General features: G+C 37.3%; 1 protein-coding gene across 1 annotated transcript in view; it reads right to left on the bottom strand.

The window, feature by feature from the left end:
* Positions 1–20,849, bottom strand: part of TMEM245 (transmembrane protein 245) — an 85,183-nt gene that overhangs the window by 27,924 nt on the left and 36,410 nt on the right. Inside the window, exons 8-13 of the mRNA XM_036238613.1 lie at positions 19,519–19,601; positions 15,713–15,803; positions 11,010–11,108; positions 9,608–9,739; positions 6,966–7,088; positions 6,691–6,836 (exon numbers count right to left, since the gene is read on the bottom strand). Coding sequence (XP_036094506.1) covers positions 6,691–6,836; positions 6,966–7,088; positions 9,608–9,739; positions 11,010–11,108; positions 15,713–15,803; positions 19,519–19,601 — 674 coding nt within the window. The remainder of the gene's footprint in view (positions 1–6,690; positions 6,837–6,965; positions 7,089–9,607; positions 9,740–11,009; positions 11,109–15,712; positions 15,804–19,518; positions 19,602–20,849) is intronic.

The following is a 20,849-nucleotide window of genomic DNA, read 5'->3' as shown; positions in this document are numbered from 1 at the left end:
AATCACTTTAAATTGTAAGGTGCTGATCAGGCTATATGAGCAATACCCCCCCCCCCAAAAAAAAATTGAGTATATCATCATCTTTCAGGAATATAAAATTCAAAGTTTACTAGGAATAATTTATTCTCAAGTAAAACTTTTGAGGCATAAAACTAATGATAAAACTAATGACATGCACAATACAGTTTGAATGGGTTACCAGAAATCATTAATTCAACCAATGCAAGAAAATTCTTACCATCATATCAATGAAAGATCATTCTCTCATTTCATTCACTCATTGATATCAATCCATTAATCAACACTTTTTGGATACTCAGATTCAAGGAGCATTTTCCAAAATCTTGCTATTACAGACATTATAATACTCTTCATCAAATCCCTTGCAAAAATCACAATAGCTATGACTTGTGCTAGGTGAATACACGGTACCATCGGGCATTACCCTTCTCTTTTATAACTGCTCACAACCATATGATCAAGCACCTACTGTAGAAATTTACAGAAAACCTCCATCAACTTCACCAGTCTAATCTGCACGTAACATACAATGTTCCTCCACTCTCTACCTCAATCCTCTCTTTCGAATAGAAGAATATTTGCCCATGCTCAGTCTTCTGGGACCTCTCTTTTCAGTGATTCTCAAAGATTATTGACAGCTGTTCTCTAACTACATCTCCAGGCTTTCCCAGCACTCAGCAATTGAGGAGAATCAAATTCAGAAGACTCTGGGGGCTCTTCCTTCAAACCTCTCTTTTCGTAGCTCAGCCGCACTGACTCGGCAGGTCTAATTTAGCTTGATGGAAGAGACTTGACACTAGCCACTGAGCTGGACGCTCCCCCTTTCTACAACACCATGACCTCACTCAGGGACCTTCCACTGTTAAACCATCCTACGGATGTTCCCCAGCCTCACACCATATGCAGACTGCTCCAGGGCAGGGTCCTCTCTACTGGAAGATGGGCCAAAGGTGCACCCAATCCAGTTAGGCACATCTCTCGGTCAATAAAAGTTCCAAGTTCATACACAATCAGATTTTTGTCTATTCCTAAGCTTTCCCCTAATAATTGGTATTGTATATTTATACTGTTTTGCAGTAAAGGTGTGTGTGTCCACACCTCATTTATGCAACTATATCTCTAACTCAGTACCAGGGGCCTGAACTGACCTTAAACAGTTAGTCGGGCTTTTAATTCTTTTTACCCAGCTCTCTTCATCCTTTATAAACACTAAGCTGAAACTGTTACTCTTTCACAGGTTTCCTAATACTTCACTTCAGTTCTCAGCCCTCTCATTTCTGACCAAAAAACAGCTCTTGTTAATTTTCTAAACTGAATGAGCAAAAACTAGCCAGACAACTCAGGATTTGATCAGATGACCTGCTTTTAAAGGAACGAGATCTGAAACAAGAAGCGAAGTGAGGAAAATGATAACCTGTATACGTTCCTGCCATTAGTCACTCCATGCTCCTCAGAGTACACAGGACCCTAGACAGCAAACAAGTAGGAAGCATGCATCTAAGAAGTGAAAAGAAAAGAAAAGAAGAGAAGAGAAGAGAAGAGAAGAGAAGAGAAGAGAAGAGAAGAGAAGAGAAGAGAAGAGAGAAGAGAGAAAAGAAAAAAGAAAAAAAAAGAAAAAAAAGAAAGAAAGAAAGAAAGAAAGAAAGAAAGAAAGAAAGAAAGAAAGAAAGAAAGAAAAGGAGAGTAAAAAGTCCAAAATAAAATTCTGCCTACTACTAACATTTCCTTACACTGGTTCTGCCCTCTTTTCTTTCTAAAGGTCAAATAGAAAGACTATCCGACTATCAATCCCCCAGGAAACAATAGCTATGTTACTTATCAGTGTTCAACCTGCCCTGGAATACACTGCGCCTCAAATAGGTGCGCTCCTGAAGGAGGCAAGCCAGCTTCCAGAGGCACAGCCTACAGCAGTGCCCCCTTACCTGTGTGACGTATGTTCCAAGACCCCCACTGGATGCCTGGAACCACGGAGAGTACCAAACTCTACATATACTATGTTTTTTCCTATACGTACCTACCTTTTTCACTTAAAGGAAGCACTTTACAATTTCTCTTTGGCAGCATCACTACTCTTGCACTTTGGGGCCATTATTAAGTAAAATAAGAGTTACTTGAACACAAGCACTGTAATACCCCAACAGTTGATCTAATAACCAATAAGGCTACTAAGCAACTAATGGAGGAGTTTATCCAGTGTGGAGATGCTAGACAAAGGGATGATTCACATTCTGGGTGGGAAGAAGCGAGATAGCACAAAATTTCACCATTACTACACAGATCGACACACAATTTAAAACTTATGAATTGTTTATGTCTAGAATTTTTCATTTAATATTTCTGGACCCCAGTTTATCATGAGTAACCAAAACCACAGAAAGCGAAACTGAGGGTGACTACTGTATAAAGCGACCAATCAGGAGAAGTATATCCCCCAGCTCCCTTGATTACTAACTAATCTCTCTTGAGAAGTTACTTCTCCTTCCCTTTCCTGGCTGGTCTGCCCCAGAAACTCAGCTCCATAGTAAAATGTACAGAAACCTGGTGGACACCGGATTCCCCAGTCCAGGGGGAACAGGCGTGCTGTCAAAGCAGACCCACAGTGCTGCCGAGGGGCACCAGGAGGAGCTGCTACCGTGGAAGCCTTCTGTCCCCACTGGAGACAGCGAGTGACGCACATAAGTGTTCGACAGTTACATCACCTACAGACAGACCCTGGCAGTAGTAATATTAATTCAATATTTTTATCTCATTAACACACGGGTTTGTGTCTTTCACAAGGCCTAGTCATCATAGATGCTTACTCTAATGCTAACTAAAAAATTAACATGGGGTTGATTCAATTATATAGGCAAACACTAAACATTTGTATCTCAACACCAGTTCCATTATAAGCCCATTAAAATGAATCTAGCAGCTTTTAAAGAAATACAGTGAGAAATTAAATATAAGATAAAGTTTTTAAGGTCATTTTCCTTGGAAACTTAAAGAAATAAAAGTTTAAGTTTATCAGACTGATTTTTAATCAAGCAGGTTAAATAGGCATTATATTTACCAACTTGCTTATTATTTAAGAACTCTAGCTTATTTAATTTTCCCAACTATGCAAAAGAGATTCTGTCTCTCTATTCCAGTGTTAGGAGAAATAGCTCTTCAAATAAATGAAATTTTATTTTCTAACATCTTTGAGCTCTTCCTTACACATCTTAATTTAAACAAAGATTGTTTATAATCTTAATTCCATGAGAATTTCTTTCCAATGAATATTTAATGTGCTCAAAGTCAAAAATGGAAATACTGACTTACTAAATGATTGACAGTGACTTTTTTTTAACCAAAATACTTTTAAGTCTTCAAAACTGGAGGGTAGAGTTGGGAACCATGTTCACTTTTTAACAAAAATCTCACAGTAGATACATCCTCCCATCTAATTCATCAGGACTCCCATCCACCAGCACTGAAAAGCTGTGATCCCACAAGCAAGAGCCATACCCGTGTGCATGCACTCATGTGAAAATATCACACACACTAAATTGCACTGAGGCCGTGACAACATGCAACTTAGTAATGTGCAATATCTCCACCAGAGCAAGCAGAATGGGAGCATCAGGAAAGAAGGGTGTGATGCAAACATTCAGGACACAACATGCTCTAAGGGGAGGAAAATGGTTTAGGGATAAAGGATGCATGCCACTAACTCAAAAATTCATGAAATGAAAACACAATCACAAATATATTCAATTTAGAATACTTATTCAGAATTGTGAATAACAAGGTTTAAAAATTCAATGACACCGAGATTATAAAGTAGCCACATATTTCAAAAGGCAAAGCTTAAAGAACAAAGACATTTTCACTGGTCATGCATTTAACTCCCAATTTCAATTCCACTTTTAACTTATTAGTGGACCATATGAGTTTCATGATCAGCTTAACTGCAACATTGATGATGACTAATGATTTATGCTTATAAAATCTGGTATCACTGATAATTTGCAGACTGAACTACATTCTCAGGACATAGCATTTTCATAATCATCTGTATAATATTTCTCCTCTTAAAGTATTTCTCCATGAAGAAACGTATCCCATCTTGAACCCAACCCTTCAGGACAAAAAGTCTGACAAGCACTCTAAGAACTAGAGGCCACTGTTCTCTTACACATATGTGAGAAGGTTCTTCAGAGGCATCTATGTAAAAACCTGTACATTCTGATTTAAGTCTTGAAATTGATCCAGTAAGTAAATACACCCAAGGCACTCAGACTGCTAAAAATCATCCTGAATTACAACCTTTAATTCATACGACTTGATATAGGTATGGTAAGAAAAATGGCCCAGGCTATAACAAGTTCTCTAGACTACCATCTTTTTCAGACTCACAAAGATCTATGTTTTGAGATCCACTAGGATTATGGTTCTGGTATTGAGGATTGTTAAAAAAAAAAATTTTTCTGTATTAAAAATAAGATGGAAAAATGAATAGGTTTTCTCCCACTATACTCTGGAACCAAGACACAGGCTATGTTAGAGTGCATAATTAGTGTATGCAAATCCAAGAGGATAAGGCAAATTAATTTGTAGAAAGACAAATATTTCCTCATATCTCTGTAGATGACCACAGTCTTTCCAATCTCAAATTTCCTCCTAAACCAAAGACCGGGATTTTTAGCTGGCAGCGTCAGGTGTCTACCTGAACAGTCATAACAAAACCACGCATTTATGATCTTCTCCCCCAGTTAGCTCCTCCTGCAAGAAGGTACCGTGGCATACCGCAAAGATAGCACTTTTGATTGGCTGGACCTAGGAGCAAATCACAGCTCTGCTTACCAGTTCCAAGCAACCGTGACAGTAAAGAATCAAGTTTAAAACAAAGGACAACTTGGTTTTCTTATGAAATATGCCATGAAAAAAAGGTGACGCGATGACAGACATTCAGAAGATGGTCAGCAAGTGGGTTCATGCTAAGAAAGCGGAACAAGAGAAAATTCAAGAACAGTAATTTGAAGATAAAAAAGCTTTTGTGAGAATCCCTATTCTCATAGTGCTAATAAAGATATATCTACTTCAGGAAAATAAAGTATCTTTCTTGAAGTTTTTTTTTTAATGGACAAGCTAGGTATTTTTCTGTAAAGCTTGGCTTAAGTCACACTTTCTACAAGATTCTGGTGGGCTTTGAAATGGTTGATTCAATAGCTTTGGTCTATTGGGAAGGTAGAAGGTTATTTTTCCTTTTTGACTGAGCATTTGCACAACATTTTTGAGTTAGATCAATGTCGTTTTAGATAAACTGACATTAATCTATTCTTGGAGTTTACGTCATTTCATTTACTCAATAAAAGTGACAACCAACAGTCACATAGGCTTACAAGGAATGCTAAAACCAGTTAAGTTCTTCTCGAAGAACAGCCTCACCCTGAAAACCGTTACATTAGATAATACTCTCCCAAACTTGGAATCTTTACATGATACTCAAGCGTGTCAGAGGGAAAATAAACTTTTTTTTAATCGCACTTGATGTCCAATCAAAGAAGCAAGATACAGATAAAGGCTTTACCTAGGCTTTGCTAGTAGGAAAACAGGAAAAAATCTACCAAAGTTTCTAGAGAGAATATATTTTATGAGAATTCATTCTATTTGAATATAATAGAGGGTTCTCCAAAGATCAAAGGTGCATAAATACAGTTGGTGCATAAATACAGTGAAAAAATAAGCCAAGAGCATTGAGACAGGATTATCAGGTCAAACCTAAATTTATGCAGAAGACTCGTTCCAAGTAATAGTATTTTTTACAAGTAAGCAAAAACATAGATGCCAGCCAAAAAGTCACTATTCAAGAGAAGTTTACAGCCACCTGGCTAAGAACTCACTAGAAAAAGGAGCCCTCATAATGGATAATATTAGGATTTGAGTTGTTATTCATAAAAGTAAAAATGTAGTAAAGTGTTAATAATGACTTCAGAGCAATGAAAGACAAGGCCTGGGCATCCAAAAGCTTCTACCTAAGTGAAATGATGAAGAGAAGAAAGAAAAGCGGGGCAGGAGCCAGTGACGTGGAAAGAGCATATGAAGAATAAATGTGGAAGAAACGTCTCCTTCGGAAACCAAGCCTGCAATACATGGATCCCAGAAGACACGGCAGAAGTTCCTGGCCAGACCTGCAATGCGCACGGAGCCTATGACTTTAAGATAACTGAAAACTCTGCATTGTCAATATCCGGCCCTGCAGAGGGCCCAGCCTGGCGGCAGAAGGAAAGAAGAAACAGGGAGGCCACCTCATCTCCTCCCTGAGCAAAGCTAAAACTCCTGACAACAGAAGGAGGCTTCTGAGAGGAAGTGAGGTGTGTTACGAGAGGCAGGTTTGCTGCCCAAGTGATCAGCAGCCAGAGCAAGAGCCTGTGGACAGCAAGCTGATAAGGGTGAGCCATTAAATCTTCGTGAATCACAGGCTTGAGAATAAGATATTTAAAGTGTTTTGAGGTTTTTTTGTTCTTACCAAGATTTGCATTGCTCAGATTATCCTCTCAAAAGGAGATTTAAAAAATGTTGAAAATACCAGTTCCATCACCAGTTTAACACTGAATATTACCAGGAAGGCTCAAGACAGAAAACGGGCTTCTCACGAAAAGAAGTTTCTGAAGGAAATAAGAAAAGCATAAATCTTAGCCCTACCTGATAGCTTCTTCCACAGACTGGCCAATAATATTAGAGGAAGGGCCTGGCTGAGACAGTGGTGTCAGGCTTATCACCCACTTCACTGGCTTGTAGTACTCATCACTGGAACTTAACAGATAAAATAGTGTGGTCAGGAAAATTATCTGCAAAACAAAGGACAGCATCTCCTAAAAAACCACATTTGGAAACTATTGGAAGGAAACACAAATGGAACCAAGAATATGCTTTACTGTGGAAGGAAATCTGATGTATTGTTATCTCTATGTACATACCAGAGACAGTACAAAATTGAGAAGGGCCGTCCCGCTGTAGAACAGGATGGTCAGGAGCGTAGTGACGGTGGTGAAAAGCAAGCTCACATTCCGGCTCATGACAATCCACAGGGACTCCAAGATCTGAGAGGAGGAAAAGCTGAATATCAGAACTAGGCCCTGGGGAAGAGGTTTCTACAGGTACCTAGTGTGCTTTTAATATGGTAGTTTGGTACCATAAACTGAAAAGACAAGAACTATTATTTTAAAAAAAGAAAAACCTAAAAACATATAAATATTGATTAGTTAAGGAAATGGTTGAGTAAATTACGGTGAAGCTACTCTAAATAGTAGGCAGCCATCAGAAACATGTCTATTATTAACATAGGAAAGTATTTTATGATATACTAAGTTTAAACAGCAAGATACAAAAATTTTATATACATCATGATTATAACTATGTAAAAAAATGCCTATAGGAGAATATGCCAAAACGCATGGAGAGTCACAAGTGCAGGCCATGAAAATCTAGCATTTGTCTCATTAGCTGCCTCCCCCACTTGCCACCTCCAACTTAAGTTACATCTACAAATACAGAAGCATCTTCACTAAAAGTACAATAAAAGAAATGAACAGAGAGGATCCAGGGCAGAGCGCTGCAGCTACAGACTGTGCCTCAGAGAGATGATGACCCTTATATTAAGACCTACTGAGTCCAGCTGATCTACCACCTACAAGTTCACTAGAACCAAAGAGATGCTAAATATTACTGAAAAGATGTATGATATCTATAGCACTTACATGTTTTCACTTCCTATCTCTTCATAAACTTAAATTCCCTCATGATGACTGTTCTATTTTCAAGCATCCTTCCTCTTAATGAAAAACATGGAAGCAAAATGTTCAGAAAAATACCTTTTCTTACAGTTTTCAAAATGCGCCCATAAACCTCACAACAATACTGTGAGGGAAGCAATGTAGATTATATCATCTTTATTTTATAGATATGCAAAATGAAGCTCAAAGGTATTTAAAAACTTGCCCAAGGGCATGGAGCTAATAAGCTAGAGCTGGGACCAGAACTCATGTTTGAATTTATTTTGGTGCCCTTTCCAAAAGGCAGTTCTGTTTTTTGTCATATGTTCAAGTTTTACCATCTGTGCTATGAAAGGCTTATCCATTCCTTTCCCACCTCAAATGTACCATTTATAAAGACATATTTTGTTGTCCTCGGCATTTCTTGCAAACCTCAGCTCAGTCTTTATAAGAGAACTTTGGCAGGCTGGTTTCATTTACAAAAACTCCTTACATAAAATCTTGAAAATGTTTCGCAATGCCTACAAAAATATGCATAATTGACTGTGTGACCCTGTGGGATAGAGAATGAATGAATAAATGCCACTGATTCCAAGAAACAAACCAACAATGCCCTTACTTGTGATTTTGACAAGAATTCTTTGGGGGCCTCTGTCATTCTGGAATTTTTATCAATAAAACATTTAAAATAGTTTCTGGGTCATACTGATAGAAAATGTCCTATGGTAATATCTTAAGAAAGTAACTGAATACATTAACTGTACACTGGTAATCACCAATATCAAGTAACCTTTTTGTGCGCTCAAGGAGATTAGGCAGGAAGGTTCAGATACAAGCAAGAGCTGCTGGTGTGAAGTGTGATGGCAGAGGTAAACAGATGTCATTTCAAACTGCTACAGCTCTACGAGGTGGATGGGAGGAAGGGAAAGTGTGTGTTGGGATGGAGGAAAGAACCAGAGGAGCTGTAAGAAAATCCTAAAGGAAGTGGAAGAGAGCACTGAGGGACTTATAAAAAAAGTCACACCTTTACCTTCATCTTCCATATCAGAATGCCAAACGATAGTATCTAAAATTGTAAAACATTATTTTGAAATGCTCAGACAAAGCTAAAAGAATTGATAGCTGTTTCTGGAGAGTGAGATGAAGTGGAGGAGCATTTTTTAATAAAAATCCTAAAGCATTTTTGATTTTTCAGCTATGGTCATGTATTATCTTGATAAAAATTAAATTTAAAAAATCTAGCATTGCGAATCTCAACATCTGTCAGCTTGATGAAAGTCATAAGTTTATGCGTAAGAAAATTATTCTAATCTCTGTTAAAAGCCGCAAGCCGAGACACCTCACAAAGTAAACTACAGAATAAAGAGCGATCGTTAAAATTTAGCTACACTGCAAACTATTCCTCGCTGCCCTCCATTCTTTGTTTAAAAAAAATGCAGCGGTGGATGGTGGCCAGCGGAGAAAAGCATATTTCCATCTGCCAAAGGGTTTCACCCACCAGAAAGATAGCTCCCTCTCTAGTGGTCCAGCTGGGCACATTCTGGTCATCCGAGGGGGACGAGGATATCTATTTCAGAATCTAAGAGCCACAGTATCGTGCATGTGCTTCCTGATTCAGCATCTTTTGTTTACTCTTCAGACACAAAGGGTGTATCAGCTGGAGCTATATCTGAGGTCTATGACTTTTGAACATCTTTCTAGTGCATTTAGAATTTTCAAAAGTGTAAATGTCGCGGCATTAAAAACAGGATAACTAAAAGGCCTTTAAGTGTGTAAAGAAAGATGAGAATAAACATTTTTTAGTTTTTTATTTTAAGTCCAGTTTAACTATGAATAGTATTTCTTACCGAAAGAAACGTCTCAATGTTCTCATGAACGAAGGAGGCGATATCCTGCCAGTCCAGAATGTCTCCTAGCCAGCTATTCTGACGATTCATGTGCATCTTGTGTCCTTTGTGCCTTCCAGAATGTGTTACGTTCTATGGAATAAAACAGTTCAGATGTGAAATCTCCATCTTAACCTACAGAATAGAAAATATTAATAGCCTATTTTGTTTAAGGTCCACTTGAGCGCTTTAGCAAGTGCACAAAAGTGAAAAATTTTGCATTACTTTACGTTTAAATATTTTAATAATTTTATTATTAGTTTCAAGAAGAAATAGACACAACCTTATTGTCTGCTTCTTCAGCAGATATCTACCTAGAGATTCCTCAATTAGTTTTAACTCTCAGTCTTTGAAATCCACAAAATCAACACTTTTCCTTCAGCTGCTCTCAGGATAAGAGTATACAATCCCAAACAGGTCACTAAGAAATAAATTTAAAATTGAGCCCTCCTCTCCACTACCAAGATGAGAGATTTATATATGCCCTCCTTTCCTTAGACCAACCGTGGGAAAAATCACCACTAACTCTGCCCCACTCTCCACCTCCTTCCCCACTGGACAGGAGTCTTCAACAACACAGTTCCCGATGGCTCACAGGCCCTGCCAGCCTGGCGTAGCATAGCCCGGCACAACCCGTTGCTTTTAAAACTGTCACTTTTTTATTTAATGGAAAATGATATTTTTCCATCATAAATTCTTAAGTAAGAATACATCAGCACAAGTAGCACACAAGTTGACTTAAAGTAAAGATTCTTAAATGTCTGGATCTATTTGCACTTCCTCAAAGAGAAAGTTCTTAATGTCTATAGCTATACTTTCCAAAACAGTAGCCACATGTGGTTACTAAGCACTTAAAATGCTGCAAATCCAAAAACTAAAATGTGCTGTTAGTGTAAAATACACAACAGATTTCCAAGATACGAAAAAAAATAAATAAAATAAAATATCTGAATAAATTATTTTACTCACTGACATGATAATACATTGAATTTCTGGATTAAGTAATTATTAAAATTCATTTCACCTGTTTATTCTTAGTTTTTTTAGTGTGGCCACTAAGAAAATTAATATTACATCTGTGGCTTGCTTTACATTTCTACTGCACAGAGCCAGTCTAGATGATGAGATGCTGCTGATGGTAACGAACAGACGATGGAACATGGGTGGAGCAGAGGGACTGGCGGATTCTGCCATGGAAATTAACCCTCAACTCACAATGACTTAGCGGCTTAAGGTTTAAGATTTTGCGGCTTAAAAATTTCAATAAATGAAGTCCTAGTGTCAATACGATCCTATCTAGTCGACAGATACATAAAAGGACTTTATTAGTTTATAACTGAAATCCTTAGCTAAAACACCTTACCTTCACAAACCAAGAATGATACAGTCTGTCCCAAAGTTCTAGTACTTGCTTTTCAATTACAGCAGTATTGTTCACCTTATCGCCAAGAATTTTATGAAGCTGAAAGAAATACAGATATTATCTGGTTTAATATTTCAGGCAATAATCCAATAAAATTAATACATGCTGGGTCTTTACATTTCTTCCAAATCAAACTAAAATGTTCCAGACTATTTAATTGCCTCTAGCCACAACTGTGCTCTGTTCATAAAATCTACTCCTTAACATTCTCAGTAAATTTCCTCTCTCTCTTGCTTCTTTTCTCTTTCCTCCATCCTTAGGTCTTGAGGTGAGCTACTTCAGGCTATAGGAAAATGGTACAATGATAAGTAACATCTCTGATCTGACCTGCCCAGAGAAAAATCTGTCCATGTGACCCCAGTGCTCACCCATTAGACATAAGTTTCATGCTACATTTATCGCTATTATTAAGAATTGCCACAGAACTTTAAATAAAATTCTAAAACCTTAGCTATAAACACAAATATCTCCCTCAGTTTGCTGAGAGATGTTGTGTCTAAAGTTATGACTAAGTAGACCGGCTTCAACATTTGTGAGAATCAAGCACACTGAGATAACATAGAGAAAGGCTATTCACTACAGTATTTTAGCCCACACATTATTTGTTATTAAAACCACATGATAATATTAAAGACACTTTAAAAAGACAAACGCTGATTTGGAGTCCCACTTTCCTTAATATAACTGTTGCCATTTTTCCATTTCCTTTGCAACTTTCTGCCTGTTTACATTGATATAATTTAGAATTCTGTATTTTCTTTTGCATCATAAGCAATTCTATTTAACCTTCATTGCTAGCCTTTGTCTCTATTTTTAATAGTTTCATATTAGTTCATTAAGTTTTGCTATTATCTAATCATTACCAAATCATAGGCTATGTAGATGGCCCCTAATTTTTAATGTCACAAGTAGTAACAATGCAGTGAACATTTTGATACACAATATTTTTCTTATTACTAACAGTAAGAAAAATGTACAAAGATCAAAGGAAATGAGTATTTTAATGGTTCTTGCTATGCCGTTAAATTGTCTTCTGTAAGGAATGTATCAATACTTTCCAATAGAGTATAAATGAACCAATTTTCCCAAAGCCTTATAGACTAACTGATAAATTTTTAGGTAATTTAAGGGGTGTGGAATGATAACCAATTATTTATACTTTTCTTCTTTAGTGACAAGAATGCCCATTTTCCATCTTGGTTTTCAACGTGTATTTCTTTTTGTGTGGCCTAGCCATACCTTTTGCCCACTTGATGCTGGCCTTATAGATACTTGAATCAGCTCTTAGACATATTCGATGCAAATGTATCTGCCCAATGTTTTCCTTTATATGTGACTTATTCATAAACCAAACACAAATTAGTGAATATAAAAGCCATTTGTTTCTGCAAAACATTTTACAATTTGCAAATGGCTTTCGCCTACATCATGTGATCTTTACAATCCTAAGAGTTAGACAGAAAACAGTTTTGTCATCACCTTTGTTCTTTTCAGAGAAGAGATTTAGAAAACAGATCTATGACACACCCACGGTCATGCAGCTAAGTGGTAGAGTCAGAATTAGAAGTTCTCGAATGTTCTTTCAACTATGGCCTATATAATCTATGAACAAAGGACACCTAACAGAGCAAATCACCCCCCAAAATTAAAAGCCACTATTATCCCAGTCTAATTTCCTTTAATTACTTTAAATTTGTCTTTTATATAACTGTCAGATACTCACAGACTTCTTATTACCAATTCTTTCTGTCATTTTTCTATCAGTTTCTGAGATTTTCTTTCAACCAGAAGAAACTGAAAGTGGTTATGCACAGCCTCTTTTCGAGACTGTCTGCACAGTGGCCTTTATTGCAATAAAGCACTATTTCAAACTGACATCTCCTTTAGCAGTCCCATCCCAGCACAAGAGTGAATAAATAACTTCAGAATACTACAACTTTAACGGTAAAGGAGAGTTCAGCATAATTCTACAGCACGCTATAAAACACTATTTTCAAAATTGTGGCACTATCAACCATAGCAGACCTAGAATACTGTCCTGTGACACTATAATAAATATAGCTACCTGCAAGGAAGACTGAGCCAGAGAGCGCAGAGTCTAATGGACACACCACTGCATTAAAAGAATCAGTAAACCACACATACAGTTGGTAGTATGTGACATACTCTTTGCATATGAAAAACAAAGCATCAAGGGCAGTCAGAATGCCATTGGAGTTGTGTGACTTAACAAAAATGACCTCATCTATGAAATGGGGGGCAATTCTCAGTACTCATGTGAAATCTTGGCCGCATTAGCCATAGCTGACCAAGTGTTTCTTGAAACATTTTCTTCTCTAGGCCTCTATGACACACACAGTTTGGTCTTCCTCCTACCTCACAGGCTACTCCGCCCTCAATCTTCTCTGCTGCCTTTCCTGACTGTCAGAACCTTAAGCACTCCAGTGGTCTGTCTTTGATCCTCTTCTATGTACCCTCTTCTTTAGGGCTCGATTGTGTCCTTCTCCCACCTCCATTATCTGTATGTTGAAGTCCTAACGCCCAGCACTTCAGAATGTGACTGTTTGGAGATGGGGTCTTTAAAGAAGTAAATACGGTAAAATAAGGTCATTAGGGTGGGCCCTAATCCCTTAATGGGAAAAAAAAAAAAAGATAAGGACACAGACATATACAGAGGGAAGACCATGTGAAGCCATAGGACATCTGCAAGCCAAGGGGAGAGGCCTCAGATGAAACCAGTTCTACTGACACCTCAGATCTTGGACTTCTTGCCTCTGGAATTATGAGAAAATAAATTTCTGTGGTTAAAGCTACCCAGTCCGTGACACTTTGTTATGGCAGCCCCAGCAAACCAATAGAGGCCATCTCATCCAACACATGGGTACTATTCGATGATACTCAAACTTCCATCTACAGCCCAGATCTTTCCCCTGGGCTCCAGCTGTGTATGTCCACTTACAGTTTTTGATATCTCTACTTATTTAGTACTATCTCAAACTTCATATGCCCCAAACAGAATCTGTAACCCCCATATATACCCCACGACCACCTCCAAGTCTTTCCATCTCCAAAAGTGGCATGGTTATTCTTCTTTCACCAGACCAAAACCTTCCTTCCCTTTTACTCTGTAGCCAATCCATGAGTAATACATCATGAATTTTTGAGATCAGAACAACTTCAAAAATATATCCCAAACATGACCATTTCTCTCAATTTCTACTTCCACAGTTCCAGCCAACTTATCAATATTTCACCTGAACTATTGGAATAATATTTTAACTTGTCTCCTTGCCTTCTCCATTCTTGCCCCCTTCTCCATAAAGCAGCCAAAATGAGCTTTCAATAGCCTAAATTGGGTCATATCCCTTTCTGTTTTATATCCATATGTTTACCTTTGTAACTAAGAGAAAATCCCAATTTCTTATGATGACCTAGGGCTTGTCCCATTACCACATTCCCCATTCTGGACACACTGTCCTGCCTTCTTTCCCTCAACCAAGCCTGTTCCCATCTCAAGAGACTTTGAATTCCCTATACCTCAGCTTAAAACTCTTTTATCAGATCTTTATAAATTCACTAATTACCAGATCTGGGCAAATTCCAGTCTCAGTGGAAATGTCACTTCAGAGACGCTCTCTGGCCATTCCTGCTAAAACATCACCTTGGTTCACTCTACCACACTACCCTGTTTACCCTGGTCTCCGCACTTTTAGATGTGAAAGTCTTATTTATTTGCATGTTTAATGTTTGTCTCCTCTCACCAGGGTATATGCTCCAGGAGAGTGGTGACTTTCTGGTTTACCACTTTTCCCCATCCTCAGGAGGTGGGGAGGATATGCCAAATCCGTATCATGGAATCTGATCCTTAACTGTTACAGTTATGTCTTCTCCTGTCATTTCCCCTTCACAAAGCTTCAGTCGAGTTCATCTCCCAAGCACACTCTTGCTGCTACATCTTGGCTCACATATATCACTTCTTAAAATACACCCTTCATTCTCTTTATGCATCTAAGACCTATCATTCCTTCAAGGTTTATCTCAGCTGCCATGTTAACATACTTTATTCAGTTCCGGACACACACTTCTAGCATACTGCACTGGAAAGAGCTAGGGATTTGGAATAGTCTTCAGTTTGAAATCAAGCTCTTCTATTTACTACATGACCATGGGAATTAACCTAGCCTTACTGACTGTGTTTCTTTGTAAAGTGGACAAAATAATTCACACTACTGAAGGTTTCTTGGAAAGACTAAATGAAGCAAATTGGAAACTGCAAAGCACAGTTAACCAGCAAATAATAAAATTTAATTTGCGCTAATACTTTTTTACTCCCACAAAGCCTTTTTGACCACCTGAGCTTAGTGAGCATTCCTTCCTAATGCACAAATAATGAATCAGATCTATCTTGAACAAGAAGCAAATGGCCAACTTCTCAGGTTGTTCAGGCTACTAGCACTACTCAGTGTCATCATCCAGAAGGTTTAATTTCATTGTATATTACTTGCTGACTGGTAGATATAAACCTATTGCAAAAATACAATTGTTCTAAACAGAAATCTCATTTTATGCTTTATTAAAGGAAGAAATCACTACCAATGAAGGCTTTGCAAAAAGAAAGCCACGAAGAGAGGCTCTTCCCTTACCTTGTGAGTTATCCATTCTCGTCCATACTGATACACGTTGTTAGCTGCAGAATTGAGGGCTCTTTGGACTACCTGAGCCTCAGGAAGCCAACTAATTTAAAAATAAAGAAAAAAATGAAAAAATTTGTACACTTTTAGTGTACTGAACCAATAACTCTTCAAACACAACATATTTAAACAATCAGTAACTGACAAACTATTGACTAGTCAACACACAGATACAAATGAATCATGTGCAGGAATCCTTGACTTAGAATTAGGCCTAATTGGCCTAATTCTAATATTTGAGATTACTTTTCAAGCTTTATCTTTTAGACCCACTTTTCCCAGAACCATCCTTTCACTCTGCTCTGCTGGGTTTCTCTATCCGTGGGTCATCTGCCTTATTCGGCATCAGAGGAAGTGGTTCTGGGACTCAAAACAGTGGCTCTCAAAGTGTGGTCCATGGACCAGCAGCATCAGAAATAGTTGGAAACCCAGCCAACCACAGCCTCTAAAGTGAGCTCCTTCCTTAGGATATTTGCTATCTCAGCCAATCTAACTCTCTTACTCTCAGTAGAAACCAAGTTCCTATAATTTGGACTGGCCTACCCTCACCTTCCTGGGTAAATATTAATCTCTATGACCTTCCAAGAGAACAGCCTCAATTAAAAACAGCTTAGCCTACTGGGTTCCTCCCAAGTAATGGCATTGCTAAGTGGCATTCAGTAGCTTCTTAGTGCCATCTCCTAAGGAGGGTCCCAAGAATAAACAGACTTGAACAGAGCCAACAGAAAGTAGAAAATGGGTTCCAGACTAACAGAATTGTCCAAGACAAGTATTGAGATGTGCTCTGAGTTCAACTTCATTGTCTCTGAAGCTCTGCTAGGATGATCCTACCCTAAGTATTTATAGTTTACATACCATCTTACCAAGCACATCCATGGGAAGTCAGGATGCCTACGTGGGGCATGTATAACATGTCTGATCAATTCTTAACTATATTCCCTCAACTAGGAATATCCACATAAACATCCCACAAGGGTAACTGCCTTCTTCGGGGCAGAAATCTACTGGACACCGAGATTTGCAAGAAACCATTACTATTAATTCATGTCCATCCCCACTGAGATCTGGAGTGAAGTTAAAAAAATTGTCAGCCTTAATATCTAAAGGGCTCCTTTTGCTGCAAAAGAATCAGACCCACAAATCACCAAAGTTTAAACAGCTTTTTACAATCCTCTTACATGGAATAATACTCAGCAATGAAAAGAAACAACTATTGATGCAACATCTTTGATAGACTTCAAAGGGAATTATGCTAAGTCAAAAAAAAAAAAAAAAGCCAATCTCATAAGGCTGACTACTCTATGATTCAACTTATATACTATTCTTGAAACAGATTATTGGTTGCCAAGAGTGGGGACCTACTAAAGGAGTAGGTAGAGGGTAGGTGTGGCTATAGAGGGGTGGCATGATGGAACTTATGATGATGGAACAGTTCTCTGTCTTGATGTTGGCAGCTTATAGGAAGCTACACATATGACAAAATTACAGAGAACACACATACATACACACACGAGTGCATATAAAACCAGCGAAATCTGAAGGTCTGTGTATTGCACCAATGTCAGTTTCTCGGTTTTGTTATTGTACTATAGTTATACAAGATGACGACACTGAGGAGGTGAAGAGTCCGTGGGGGCTTTTGCGTACATTTCTTTGCAACTCCCTATGAGTCTAAAATTATTTCAAAATTTAAATGAAATAAAAACAGCCACCTTTCTATAACTTCTCTTGATCTGGACCTCTCCAGATTGGTTATGCCTTCAATAAAGCAGTAGAGATGGTGCTACAACAATTGAAAACCAGTACAGAAGAGATTTGGATTTATTTTTACTACAGAAGAACGATCATGAAATAGAAGGAGCCCTTTAGACAGTAAGGCTGCCAATTTTTAAATTTTACTCCCAATCTCTCTTCTGAACTACACACCAACATATCAATGGCCTACTGGATGCCTCTACTTATATTTACCTCAGACACCTCAAACTCAACAGGTAAAAAAGGTGAATTATTTTTTCCACTAAATCTGCTGTTTCCTATATTAGTGAATCCATCATCATTCACTAACTTTCTAAGCTAGAAACCTATGAAGCACACTAGATTTCTTCCTCCTATACCCAATTAATCACCAAATGACCCTCTCAAGAGCTTAAAAATCTGTCACTTTCACTGCCACTATAACTGTCCACAATCAGGGCTTCATCACCTCACCTGGTTTACTCTAGCATTTAACTGATTTAAAAGGCTCCAGTCTTGAATCTCCCCCTCCATCTTTTCTCTGTAGTGCAGGTTCAAAGACTATTCTAGGATGAAACCTCATGAAGCCTCTTCTTATATTCTTAATTAAGATAATGAACATATCTATTCCTCATAAGTCTTCCTGAATATTTGTGCTCTCCCCTGGAGCCCAACCCTATCCACAACCCTAACCACCAATCTTTCTGTCACTATAGACCAGTTTGCATTTTCTAGAACTTTACATAAATGGTACCACTTTCTATGGACTCTCTTTTGCCTGACTTCTTTCACTCAGCATAATTATTCTAAAATTCATTTATGTGTTACAGAAACTAATCATTCATTTTTACTTAATGCAAAATTATGCATTATTGTGTGAATATACCACAATTTATAACAATAAATACTGAAGAAAAGCACTTTCATGTTTCTATAGAATTACTGGGTAATGCTCTGGGTAAAGGAGATAAGTGTGTTAAAATGTATTTTGAAAGAAGTCCTTTTAAAAATATTCGAATATGATTTCAACCTAGCTCAAGTAAAGAAATGCTCTAAGCAGGTTTATATAAAGACATATAGTCAAGTCAAAGGAGAAAACCAAGTTAAATTTCAATTTATAATCATAAAACTGGCAGATATTTCCTAACTTAGTGACTATCTTAGGGTTTGTAAAAAAGGAGACCAAGCAATTTGTCATCAAGTTCAATTAGATGAACAGCTTAGCTCTGCTAACCATTCCCTACAGACATAAAACCCTCTCACAGAAGCCAAATTAAACAAGTACACAAAGAGATCCTCTAAGACAGGGGTCAGCTAATTTTTTCTGTGAAGGGTTAGAGAGTAAATATTTTATGGTTTTTGGGACAGAGGTTTTGTGTCACAACTACTCAATTCAGTCTGCTCTTGCAGTCCAAAATAGTTATAGACAATATGGTAATGAATGGCTATGGGTGTGTTCTAATGAAACTTTATTTCAAAAACAAAGGTGGCTGGATTTGGTCCTGAGCCACAGTTTGCCAAAATGATACAATTCAGAAATATGTCAGTAATTCTATAGAAACTTGAAGGACTACATAGTATGTTGGAAAGCTCCCATAATTGATCAGAAACACTGACTCTGCTATTGGTGGATTATTATTTCGATCTCCTTAACCCTCAATCCTCTTTCTTCATCTGTGATATACCAATAATCTCTTCAACTTACCACACACTGTGAGGAAAACAGGTCACAACGTAGGTGACAATACTTTGTAAATTATTAACATCTTGGAAACTGTAAATCTCCATTCAAATATAAAGTATCATTTAATATAAATTATTTCCAAAATCTTAAGCACTTCCCCAACACCCCCTCTCCCATATTACTTGCAATTCTTATGCAAATATGACAACATTCATCAAAGCTTTCGCAAATGCTATCTTTTCTTTTCCATGATAGCTGCATCAATGAAGACCACTTCATGCAAACAGATGCTGAACCTAGGTCATTCATCTCTATTTCTGATGCAAAACAATATTCTTACTTTGCCCACTCAGGGTGATTTGCTAGAGTTTCATTAATCAAACTGCTTGTGACTTCTATCATGTGTACACTCTCTTGATGCACCTGTATTATGGATAAGGAGAGAAAAGAATCTCAATAAAAAAATAAATCCAATTTAACATTTATTTTCCTACACTACTATTGGAACAATACTTTTAGAGTCAAATGACAATACATCTTAGCTGCAATTAATTCAGAAACCTGCACTGAACAGCTGCTATACATAATAATCTACGACACACTATGGGAAATAAAACGCGTACATAACAGCTCCTTGCCTTCAAGCAGCTCAACAATTAAAGAGAAAAATATGTAAACAGATACATACAAATACACATCTACTCAATATAAATTTAAATATGTTTAGTTCACATGTGTATGTAGTATGTATATATTTGCATATAATGTAAATATATGTATGCAATATCAATACTACATGAGCTTGTAGAGTTATAATTCAAGGAGATACATAGGCAAATAAGCAACTGAGTAAGGTTTCTGAGGAAAAAAAAGCCAACTGAAACTGCTCTGATTTTACCTTGCCCAATAACCAACAAAATGAGGGAGATAACAAAAGGAACAAGCCAGTGTCACGGAACATGCTCTATATGATTTTACTTTGTTTAAACTTTTTAAGCATATTGAGTATTTGGTTTATCCCAGTGAATATTCCACATTTATTTAAAAAGAACATGATTCTGCTGCTGTCAATTTGGTCAAATGGACAGTGTTTCTCAAGGCTTTTATTTCCTTACTAATCTTCTATTTACTTATTCTTCTAATTATTGCAAGAGGAATATTATTCAATCCCTACTATAATCATTGATTATCTCTTAATTCTGAATATTTTGTTTCATGTATTTTAGAGCTCTATTGTTGAAACATATATATTCATAATTGTTACTCTTACTGCAAGACTAATTTTGATCATTATGAAAGGTCCCTATTTAGCTCTAGTTTCTTGTTTAAATTATGCTGCCTGTCATTAATATAATCACCACATCTCTTATGTTGACAGTTTGCATGGTCTTTTTTCATCCTTTTATTATCAAATCTTTGATTTTAAAGTGTATATCTTATAGATACCACTTAGTTGGAACCTGTTTTTTTATATTCAGTCTGAAAATCTCTGCCTTCTGTTTAGTTGCCTCACATTTAATGTAAGTGTTGATATGGCTAGATTTATGTCTGCCATTTTCCTATTTGTTTTCTGTCTGTCTCACCTCTTTTACTGCCTTCTTTTGTGTTAAGCAATCATTTCTTACTATACCATTTCGGTACCCGTAAAATTTGTGTTGCTACTCATCTTAA

The sequence above is a fragment of the Rousettus aegyptiacus genome, unplaced genomic scaffold (genome assembly GCF_014176215.1).
Source record: "Rousettus aegyptiacus isolate mRouAeg1 unplaced genomic scaffold, mRouAeg1.p scaffold_m13_p_3, whole genome shotgun sequence".
NCBI lineage: Eukaryota > Metazoa > Chordata > Mammalia > Chiroptera > Pteropodidae > Rousettus > Rousettus aegyptiacus.
Note: the sequence above shows the minus strand (reverse complement) of the source record. Positions and strands in the feature narration are given on the sequence as shown.